The sequence below is a fragment of the Corvus brachyrhynchos genome, unplaced genomic scaffold (genome assembly GCF_000691975.1).
Source record: "Corvus brachyrhynchos isolate BGI_N302 unplaced genomic scaffold, ASM69197v1 scaffold14, whole genome shotgun sequence".
NCBI classification, from domain to species: domain Eukaryota; kingdom Metazoa; phylum Chordata; class Aves; order Passeriformes; family Corvidae; genus Corvus; species Corvus brachyrhynchos.
The window spans coordinates 21,635,195-21,646,928 of record NW_008239110.1 but is presented as its reverse complement, the minus strand read 5'-3'; the positions used below and the strand labels follow the sequence as shown (position 1 = coordinate 21,646,928).

General features: G+C 38.2%; 1 protein-coding gene across 2 annotated transcripts in view; it reads right to left on the bottom strand.

Moving 5' to 3' along the window:
• Window positions 1–4,405: 4,405 nt before the first annotated feature.
• OPRM1 (opioid receptor mu 1) overlaps window positions 4,406–11,734 on the bottom strand; it is a 15,641-nt gene continuing 8,312 nt past the window's right edge. Inside the window, exon 3 of one of the 2 annotated variants that reach the window (XM_008637886.2) lies at window positions 4,406–6,822. In XM_008637886.2, the coding sequence (XP_008636108.2) occupies window positions 6,784–6,822 (39 nt within the window). In that variant the 3' untranslated portion in view covers window positions 4,406–6,783. Of the gene's footprint in view, window positions 6,823–11,326; window positions 11,726–11,734 lie in introns of those variants that run through there. The other variant, XR_001863745.1, reaches the window with a different exon arrangement.

The following is an 11,734-nucleotide window of genomic DNA, read 5'->3' as shown; positions in this document are numbered from 1 at the left end:
TTCCACTGCACCAAATTAACCCTTGGCATTAGCTGAAGAGAGAGATATGTGTTTTCCTTTGATTCAGTGAAAGTTTTGGAATAATTTGTAGCTGCAGTATCAGGCTAAATTCCTAAGTGCTACATTAGTGAGGAATATAAAAGTAGTGTAGATCAAGATGAAAGAGAGACATTTATTGTGTATTGCTCCAATTAATAATTTATAATCCAGTAGGCTTTTCTGGAATACACATAAATTTGCACATACCCACAGATTCACAGATTAAGGTGCAACAAAACACCTTGAGCTTGAAGAAAGCCTGTAAACTATTGAACACTCACTGTATTTTTTTTCTTCATAACACTTTTTATATAACATTTTATTTCACTGTTCTTTTCATCATAAACTTAAAAAAAAGAGTAATGCTTCTTTTAACACTCTCATTAATATCTCTGATAAAAGCCCAGCAGCAGCCATCAAATACATTATTAGAAACTATGCATTCAAAAGGAAGAATGATTTCTACAAAAGAATAGGACAAGAAAGAGCGTTGCTGCCGTGTTGGAGAAGAGGCAGCAGTAGTTCCACTGAACTTACACCAGACAGAAGGTAAAACAGCAACAGTGGGGGAGCGGAAAGGGGAAACCTTATTAGGACAGCCTGTGGAGATAATCACCTATGTGACATTTAAAATTTGCCCTAAGTTGTACTCCATTATAGGTAAAACTGCATAATAAATTTACTTATACTGTTTACTTTCTTCTTCTCACTCACTTCTAGACTGTATTTTATTACTGACTTATGTTAGTTTAGGAGATTTGCTGAAGTTTTGCCATTGTTACCTAAAATCTACTGCAACTAGGGACCTGTATTAAGCCAAAACACTGTGAGGATTTCTTTAGATGGTGTTTTGCTCATCCCTCACAGGCAAAACCACCAATCCAGAGATTTGAAAGCCAAGCCCAAATGCTACAACCTTCTGTTCAGACTTTCTACAGAAGCACTCTGCTAGTCTTTTACCAAGTCCAAGTGGTCCCAACACATGATGTTTTGCTTTAAGAAAAGTGGAAAGGGAGGGTATTCTTGACTCAGTAAGTTGAAGTCCCATTATACTTTCACAATACTTCTGTCTAAAACATCTCTAGTACATGTATTTTCACAGGGGAGCCACCTGAATTGGCCACTGCTTCACTTCCTACCAATTGCAATCCTTTCCTGACTGTTTAAAGACCCCTTGCTATTAAAGGGACTAAAACTTCCAACTGGTGAAGGGTCTGGAGCACAGGTCTTAGGAGGAGTGGCTGAGGGAGCTTGTGGGTATTTAGCCTGGAGAAAAGGAAGCTTATGGGAGACTTTATTGCTCTCTGTGACTGCCTGAAAGGAACTTGTAAGCAGGTGGGGGTCTCCTCTCCCAGGTAACAAGAGATGGGAAGAGAGGAAATGTCCTCAAGTTGCTCCAGAAGAAGTTTAGATTGGATATTAGGAAAACATTCTTCATGGAAAGGCTTGTCAAGCATGGGAATAGGCTGCCCAGGGAAGTGGTTCTGATCCCTGGAGTTATTTAAAAGATGTATAGATATGGCCCTTGGTGAAGTGGTTTAGTGGTGGGCTTGGGAGTGCTGAGTTAATGGTTGGGTTTGATGACCTTAGAGGTCTTTCCAACTCAAGTGATTCTATGATTCTACTTCAGCTCAACCAATAGACAGAAGTACAGGTAGTGTGTACAGTTACAAGTTCATTACCAGTGTAATTCCACTGGTACTTCTACTTTCATACAATGAACATGGGGTTTCTCTGCCCCATCTAGTGCATGGTTTACTTGGGAGAGAACAAAAGCTTTCTTACAATTATCTCATATTCAACTTCCAAATTACAGAGATGATGATGGCAGTATAAAAGGAACATAAATGCACTATTAAAAGCTTTTAAAAAATTAGTCTTCTGTTGCTCCATAATGAACTGCATTAAGCCAGAGACCATCAGCACAGGGGGAGGTTATAGCTATTAGCAACACCAATGGGAGGCCTCCTGTTCAGAGTTCAACTGGTGATATTTATCTTCTCCATTGCCAAGAATTAATGTCAATACATGACATTCTGATCCATCATAATTGGATACTTTGATGTGGTCTGATCCTCTCTTGAAAATAAGAGTCTCATAAACATTGTATAATAGCTTTTGTGTTAGTCAGTGTTATGATGCTACCATTCTCTGTTTTTATCTAATAGCATTACGATACATGGAAGCAATCTTGATTTGTAAATCTTTCAGAGTAAGAAATTTTGTCTGCCTTCATCATCAGACCCCTTATCACATTTGGATCTACCAGGCTGTATTTATCCCTCTGACTCAATGTACAGGATTCTGGGAAGAATGAGTTCTTCTGATGCTGCCTACTGACAGCTTTACAAGAGAAAAATAAAATAGATATTTACAGAAAGAGAGTGTGACAGTAAACTGATGTGCAGAAACAACATGATGCATCATTTACATGTGAAGAGTCTATGCCTGGAGCTTGCCTGCTCCCTGTTCTTTTGTCTTCTGTTCTCTGGAACATTAGATACAAGAAAATATCCCAATGAAGGAATACAAAAAAAGCAATTAAATTTGAACAGCCTGTATCATCTCTGCACTATTGCGTAAACCAAGAAAACATTTAATATAAGAGGTTGAATATGTACATTTGCAGCATTGGTAAGCAGTGAGAGAGAATTCAGATTATCCTGAACTAAACTGCACCTTATTCACAAATATATTGCCTCCTTGAAAAATTGAAAAGAAAATAACTAGTTGTTAGAAATCTGTGGTGGAAAAAAGTTTTGTGCCTGCTTTGCTTTCTCCTAATTCTTATCCCACAGAAAGAAAATAAGTAAGTAATGGATATTTTGAACTAAACAACCACAATCCTACACATTGAAGAAAATGTTTGATACAAAGCAAAAACTGAAAGAACATCTTTCTGTTTATTTGTACGAAAAGGCTTTCAAAAGAACATGATCTTAAAAAATTAGTTCTGAGAAAATAAAGTAACTCAGAAGTAGGTCACTGAAAAAAAATTATTGAATTTGGAAAATCAGAGCTAAACTGTTTTTTGTAAATTTGGCAAAACACTGACCTTATGTAGAAAACTGCTTTGGTCAAAAAGACCCCAACACACCAGAACCAGTGAAAAATAGGTAGCAAGGACAGGGACACCCCCCAGACGACCATGTTTTCAGGCAACCCACACTGGGGCAGGGACCCACTGGAGGACACCAAAGTAGTACTTTCACCGCTGCAGTTGGTATATTGTTGTTTTCTAGAATTTTTCCCGATTACCTGAATCCTTATGAAAACTTTGTGTTAATTAGCAAGAATTAGTTGAGACTGTTTTGCCCATGACACAATCACTATAAAGGCCCTATTTTTTTATTAATTTGGAGATACGAAAGGGCATGATGTAGATTTCTAAGGTTTCTTCCCATTATTCAAAATGAGAGTAAGATACCTGTAGCACAGGTAAGCCTACTCATGCTGCCTTGACTTTAATAACAATAAAACCAAAAAGACAAAGAGTTCAGCTGTTGATGTCTCACCTCCCTTTGTTAGCTGAGTGAACAGGCACAAGCCAGCTCAAAGCCAGCTCAACTGCGTATTTCTTCTGCTAAAGCATCTGCAGGTACACTCAGCTGCATTCCAGCTCCAAGAGAGACAAACTCACACAGACTTGGGTTCATGGAGTCTGTCTCTGCAGTGGAAAAAGTCAATTCCAGGATCGAGCACCTCTTGTCAAGGGGACACTTAAGTAGGAAATCTCTTCAATTTTCCTCTTCCCTTACATAGAGGCTCCTGAAAGTAAACAGGGAATTGGCTGATGTAGTTGCCAGGATATTCTCCATCATATTTGAAAAGTCATGGCAGTCAGGTGTAGTCCCAGGTGACTGGAAAAAGGGAAACCTTGTACCTGTCTTTAAAATGGGTAGAAAGGAGGCTCCTGGGAATTACAACCACATCAGCTTCGCCTCTGTGTCTGGGAACATCACGGAACTCCTAGAAGCTATGTCAAGGCACATGGAGGACAGGGAGGTGATTTGGGACAGCCTGTATGGCTTCAACAAGGGCAAATCCTGCCTGACCAACCTTTTGGCCTTCTACGATAGAGTGACTACATTGCTGGGTGAGAGAAGGGCCTTGGATGTCATCTATCGTGACATAGGTAAGACCTCTGACATGGTCTCCCACAATACCCTTCTCTGTCAGTTGGGCACATATGGGTTTGATGGGTGGACGGTTCAGTAGATGAGAAACTGGTTGGACAGTCACATCCAAAGAGCAGTGGTCTAAGGCTCAATATCCAGATGGACATTGGTGACAAATGGTGTCCCTCAGGGGTCTGTATTGGGATCAGTGCTATTTAATGTTTTCATCACAAATGTGGACAGTGGGGTTGAGGGCAAATACACAAGAAACACAGACATTTTTATTAAAGGTTTACAATGCAGATACAGAATTTGTGTAATGATATGCTACTTACTGCAAAGCACTACCAATGAACATTTAAATCTGGAAAAAAAAAACCAAAGACACTTTTCTTACTTTTTGCTAGTGTTCTAATAAAATTTACTTCCTCATATCCTTAAACCATCAAGGCTGCAACATTATTACTGCTAAATATATTTACAGTCAGGTTTCTCAATTGTTGAACTGCAGAAACAAAAAATATCCTTAAAATTATTTGGCTGTCTGCTGGCAAGTCACAGTATGTTGCTTGTGCGCTTCATCCAAAGTAGAGAAGAAATAAAGACTTCAATCAATTATGTAAATTTTGTGAAAACTGAACTTTTGACTATTCACAAAACTATGATCCTAAGTTTACTTAAACAAGTTTTTGGTCTATCAGTTAAGACTTTTCAAATATTCATTCAATACTTTAAAATTCTTTGAAATTGTTGTCTGTGAGCATGTCAGACTGCTCTGAACCCATCAGGTAGTAATGATGTCATAGGATGGTAATCCATTTGCATCTAGTGTATTCTATGTTGGTTTTGTTATTTAAAGAATACTGCTTTGTGGTAAAAAACAATACAATAACTTCTTCCAAGTGCCTATCTTATGCTGTTTAAAAATTAGATGCAAAACCTCTTGGAATGGTGATGACTGGGTTAAACTTTAATGATGACTATGAGGTGATACAGCTAAACTAACACAAAATTAAACATAAATCCATATGACAACACAGTGGAATTTTCAACAGAAAGAGAAAAAAAATTAAGGCACTTCTGTTATATTTAGCTTCATATTCTGCTGATACATAGGCTACATATTTAGCTTCAACACAGTGATGAAACTCAAATAATCCTTTAATTTACAACTTGCAAGGATTTGGTCTTCAATCTTTATTATGCAGTCTATGGCAAAACCAAACAATTTCACATTGTATAACCTTATTGTTACACAGACTTTAACAATGAAAATAAGAAATGCATTTTGGCTGCAGAAAGAAAAAAGACAAAAAAACCCCTGTTCCATATAGTTGTATTTTAGAATACACTTAAATTCATCAAAGTACATTTCCCCCCAGTTAACTACTGATGATTTATTTACAAAGCAAGTAAAGCAGTGTCTAGAAAATGCCATTGCACCACAAATTATCTACATGAATATTTCTATTTTTCATACTAGAAAACAGCTAAGAAGGCATTTGCTGCAGTACAATGTTTCTTCCTGAAATACTAATGTGTTTTAGCAGCTAATACAAAATACAGATGCAGGATGTATTATCTTAATTAGAAAAGCAAACATATTATGGGTTTGGTTAAGAAAAAACTAGATAGTGAATTTTTTAAAATTTCTTTTTTAAAAAAGGTCTAGTGCATTAACTGCTCCAAGTACTTCACATAGGGGCTGTCGTTTGCCTACAAATTGAAAATGCTGCTGACAGAGCAGCTGAAATTTGAGTAACTACTTGAAAGAGAAGACATCATCAGTCTGTGCAAGCTCTGACAGGCTTATAGCTACATTTTTATTCACAATTTATGTTAATATATGCTGTTTTGGAGATCATTTGACAATCAATAACAATGTGGAATACTTTCATTTACTCAACTCTTTTAGAAAAAGTGATAGCTCATTGTTTTGATTTTAATGTCTTTTTTTTATATGTGAAATAGAAGCAGAAGGTGAAGCTTGGAGTTTTAGGGGTTTTTTTGTTAAGGGATCACTGAAAAAAATATTTTTCCTTTGAAACTGCAGAACATTCAATCTTTGCAAGAGAAGACCTCTTGAACTACAAATTTGTTGTTCTAGATGACCTTCTGAGACTTCAGCACGTAAACAACCTGCACAGAAAACACCTCTACAAATAAATTTTAAGAGTAAATAGAGTGTACCCAACAGTATTACAATTTCATATCCCATTATTTTTCATCCTCAAAAGGTCACCTTATTTTTCAAACTATAGGTATCTAGCCTTTGAATTTTTGTTTCCAACCTCTTTTAACACCACTGTAACTCACTAAGAGCATGTCAGATTGCTACAAGCACAGTAGCTTTGTTTTAGGCTAAGGTATGTACTCCTGGTAAACATGACTGCTTTGAACACTGGAGCCTGGAAGGCCCCCAGATCTCCTGGCTCTGCTTGCTGTTACATTTCATGCTTCTGTTATGTGCAATGTAGATGTGCTGCAGAAGCAATTTTTGACAGACCGGAAAAGCAGGCACTTTCCTCTGTGGTATTTTTTTGAGGGAAAGCATATCCTACATGTTCCCACTAGCACACTTGTGGCAGTGGCAACTGCTCTGAGAGCCATGCAGCAGGAGACCCTGTCACGGCAGTGGAGTAGTTTCAGCTTCTTGAAGTTCCAACTGAAAGGAAAGAAATTGCAAATACAATGAACAATTGCTTGATATCTTCCCACCCGTAAGTTTGTGTTTACTTGTGTGTTGGGTTTTTTTAGGAGGAATTTTTTTCTCATTTGCAGCTATTGTTCTGCTGTATAAAGCTAAACACATAGCCCAGAGTAAGGCAAGACTATGGTTTTGCCATGAAGCAACAAAGGCAGAGGAAGTGATGACAAAGACAAAGAAACACCAGTAGGTCTGAAATTCGAATTAGAATTAGAATATACCTCACATCAAGCCAGTTCTTTTCTTTTTAGGGTGGAACTCTCTATGAATTTCACTAGTATAGAAAAAATTCATTCCCTTTCTGTATTCTTTCTGTAGCAGTTACAGGGGAATTATTATGTTAGTTGAATACATTCTGTGCTCATATCAGGACACTGTCTAACTTTTGGATTTTCAGTTGAAGTCTAGTTTGAATTCTGTGTGAGGTGGACTTGCATCAGCAAACAAACCCAACAACCTCTCAGCCCTGCGTGTCCACAGTATCCGTGCTGAGTTCTACTTGCCTGCAGGCACGGTAGCACTACAGATGTTTTCATGAGGAAAACCTGCTTACTGCACAGCACGTCCTGAAAGCCTGCAACCCCTTTTTGCTCAGCCCTGCAAATTTTGTACCAGAACGTGTTGAGAGCTCGGTGGGAGACACTGCATATCAAGGGTTTATGGAATGTAAAGCAGAGACACAGAGGAAGCCAGGAGATTGACAAAGAGCCCATGTCAATGCATGTCAGCTACAAAAGAAAGCCCAGTTTTAAGGATCTATTGAACTTATACAAGTGTTTCATAGATGCCACTATCTTGCCAGAAATGGGCTTTTTAAGAAATCAGTACTTTAAAATTATTACTGAAATACAGCATAATTTACGAAGGAGGTACATCAATTTTCTAAAAATACACAGGAAGGCCATTCTCTGTTAACACCGGTAGATGTGAATCTGCCAAGGTTTGGAGTAACAGAAGCTGCCCATTTTTTTTCAATGTTTCTGCAACAGGACTCACCAGCATTCCCCATATTTGTTCACAGTCATTCATATAGCACTAGGAAAATTAAGAAGAAAACACTTCATTTATTTAATCAAAGTGAAGCTAGCTTTCAATTTTTCCTTGTTTTAACTTAAAAACTTTTTCTTGAATCCAATATCCTTTTTATTTCTAGATGTGGCTGCCAATTCAGGCAGTAAAGGCAAAGCTTTCAGGGCTGAGCCTTTTGTTAATGAACATATCTGAGGCCTCATTTTCATCATACGAGGAGGATTTGCAGCTTCCATTAGGGCATTCAGACATTTCAGTAGTTGAGGAGAAAGCATCAGAAGCTAAAATTCTGAAGAAGAAAGCAAGAGTTACACACAGGATGACTAAATATTCCTGAAGATGTGCCTATACATAATTTGCTTAGTTGCTTGGATACATTCAGGTGAAGCTGCTATAAAAGCAGCTATAAAAATGGGTCACAAAGAAACAAATCCACTGAAACAAATCAAATTTCTCAGATTTCTATAATTATTAATAACCCAGTTACCTAATTATTTAGGAATTTTTGTTATTAACACATAGATACTAGCAAAAAACTTAATATATTTGGAAAACACAGTTTTCAGGGAAAACCAACTATCAATTGTTTTTACATTTAAAAAAAATTAAAGCTTCTTTTATCTCAGAGACAAATTGATGCAGAGTCTCTGAGCATCTGAAGTAAAAGCGATTTCAATATACTTGCCAAGATATTTGATATGAATCAGTTAATATCAATGACATCAAAAACCCTCAGCCATTTGCAAAAGCTGGTATTTGGTCCTTTATTCCCCTCCCCTGCCAGTACTCGGTCGTACAGAGAAAAGATTAAAGAAAGCAGTTTAGCTTTTCAAGCATTTTCCCCCCAGGATTACATCACTCCTTCTCCATGCAAATGCACTTACAAGATTGCATAAACCCTCCTGAAAACTAAAGTGAGCCAGGCCTTTAAGCTCACTCTGGAACAGATGTATCCTATGCATTTTACTGCAGGAGTTAGTGTAACACAAGATACACCCCCCCAGATGTGAAACAGCTCAGTCTTATGGCTCTTCCAGTTTCCACATGCCTGATTAGCCACTGCCTTTTCTCCCTCAGAACTGTATTTCTCCACTGAGCATTTACAATTCCTACAAATGCTCGCACCATCAGTGTTATGGGTCAGATGCTGCTCTGTGCATTCACAAGATGTTGCATTTCTGCAGTTTTGAACTTATTTTGCTCTTTCATTTTCTGTAAATGCTGGTAAAACAATAATCAAGCACTTAATCTCAACCTTTTGGTAATGCCAGGGAGCCACAGAGTAGGCCAAAGGCCAGTATATTAACTCAGAATAATATGAATATTTATGTTTCCTGTTGGTGGTTTTGAACTGATAGAAGACACTGCTGTTCATTCCAACAACTTAAGTGCTTAGGAGTGTTAATTTTAAATGCTTTTCAATGCTTTGAATGTTAGGCCTTATGTGATTGAGCCTTGCAATTCTCATTAACTTTAGCAGGAGAAAAGAATTCTCATTTGGCTGATGCCTTTTCCTGGTCTTAAAATCAAGAGTCAAACATAATTAGAAGGGGAAAAGGGATTTTACCTTGGTATTTATTTTAAGGATCTTTAGGTGCACACGTCGAGGTGGAATGCACCGCAATGCACCCTGCAATGCACACCCCCAAAAGATTGGGTATAACATTATAGGTTTTACTAATGAGCATATGTATCAAAGATTCCCCAATGAGAGGGTCAAGTGAGCCCCCCCTCTCCAAGGAGCCTCACCCTGGATGGTTCTATCTTAGTTTACAAATGTGTTCTGGAGAGGACCTTGGGGTCTGAGGCACACTGATCCCTAGCTACGAAGCTTCTAAAATGTTTAGTCTCTCAGCTTGACAAACAAGTCCAAGAATGTAGGCAAAAAGCACTAAGAATACAGAAGTTGTAAAAAGGTATAACAGGGGTATAAAAGAAAAGGCAAAAAATCTTCATGGCATCATGGCAAAAAAGCAACTTGTAGAACATCTTTGTCTTAGAAAATTATGTGAAGTGTGCCGAGTACTACACAACCTTGCAATTAGAATTCATACCAAATACTCTCCAAGGCCTTGTCTATACAAGAAAGAACTTGTCAGTATACTTCAATCAATAGATACACAAGCTAAACTTTCTTGTACAGAAAGCACTTACCTGTGAAAAGAATACCCTGTCTATAAAATTTACAGAATCTCACTGTCTGAGAAAATATTGGTTTGTCTGAGGGTTTATTTTCTTTTTTCTTTTCTGAGAGCTAAAGCCGCATTCACTCTAGGGCTTTTTCTGTTTAAAATAATAATATAAAGATATTAGGTATTACACTTGTAGTTACTATTCCAGAGAATCTTTTTAGTGTAGATTAGTTGAACAATCTTGTCTCTCATTCTGATAAAAGCAGACATCAAAAAATGTCTCTTACAGAAATTTTTGCTGGAGAAAAAAAAATAAATTAAGTTTAATGTTAAGCTTTGAACATGGCTTGCTGTGAATGTATTTTACAGACATTGTGGAGAGTGAGAAAGACTGCACCAAATAGCTGCTGAGCTGAACTCCAGGGAGAAGGCCCAGGTCAGCATTCGGGGAACACATCTGGCAGAAATAAACCAACGGCAGAATCAGCAGCTGCCAAAGCAGGGACTGCAGGGATGGTAGTGAGGAAAGTGGAGTTGGCCACTCCAAAGTCTTTCAAGTATCTGAATATGCAAAGACCCACCTCTGAGGACCTGAGCTACCAAGTGTTGTCTTCTTCTCCCTGACTCCGGGGAAAACTAATGGTTAGATGCTAGGAAGAGCTAACAAAGTAGTCAAACAATTTCTTCCAGCTCTGCATACACCTTTTTTGTTCCATGCAGATTGGCTCTCTGCCTCAGTTTCCATCCTTACTGCCTCACTTGGACTTCATTCCTTATGTTTCCCTTTCTCCTCAGCAATCTGCCTCTCACCTCCCTTTCCCTTCACTTCCCTTCTCTTTCCATATGCTTTATTTCTTCATAACTTATTTATTTCATCACTATTGCCTAAAGGAAAAAAAAAGAAAACAAACTCTAACCAACAAAGAACCCAACTATAGGACTAGCTTCCTCCTTACTGCCACTCTCAAGATCACTTCACTTGCTTGGTCCATCCCTGCCCCAGCAGGCTGTCTCTCTTGTTGGTGTAAGCTGAAACATCTCTCTGGGAAACATCATCTTCTATTCTGTGTTTGCTCAGTGCTCAGGGAAATAGACTTTATTTCACTCAGCCTCTAGGCAGTACCACATCAATATTTTCTATGGGTAGAAGTCGAGAAGGCTACAGCTCTCCTAGAAGTAATATAAAGATATATAACTAAGTGTAGAAAATGGGTGCATACACACTGCACTCTGAAAAGCTGGAATTGTACTAGACAGAGATACATCTTGTTGTCAGACAGATGCACAAAATTGACTCCATCGAGGGTTACAAATGCATTATTAACAGATGAATCTAGTAATTTGCTCCACCTAGTAAATACTACACATATATACATACATACATACATACATACATACAAACATATATATGTGCACCTATGCCAAGTTTGGCAGTTCTGCTTCACCACCAGACTGAGCCAGGTGCCGATTTCACAGGCCACAGTTTGGCATGTATGAGTCAGACACTGGTGAACAATACCAACTGCTGACGCTTAATAAAGCTTCTTTAGCCCTTCTCCCTTTAGACTGTTCCCTCCTCTTTTCTGGTGCAATTACTGTTTAGTCTGCTTGGAGATGGGAATACTCTGATTTGGGCTATCTGGCAGCAGCTGAGTGGCAGGTGGGCAGCTGCTTTTGCAAGAAGCCACTGAGTTCTGCACCTTGAGGAG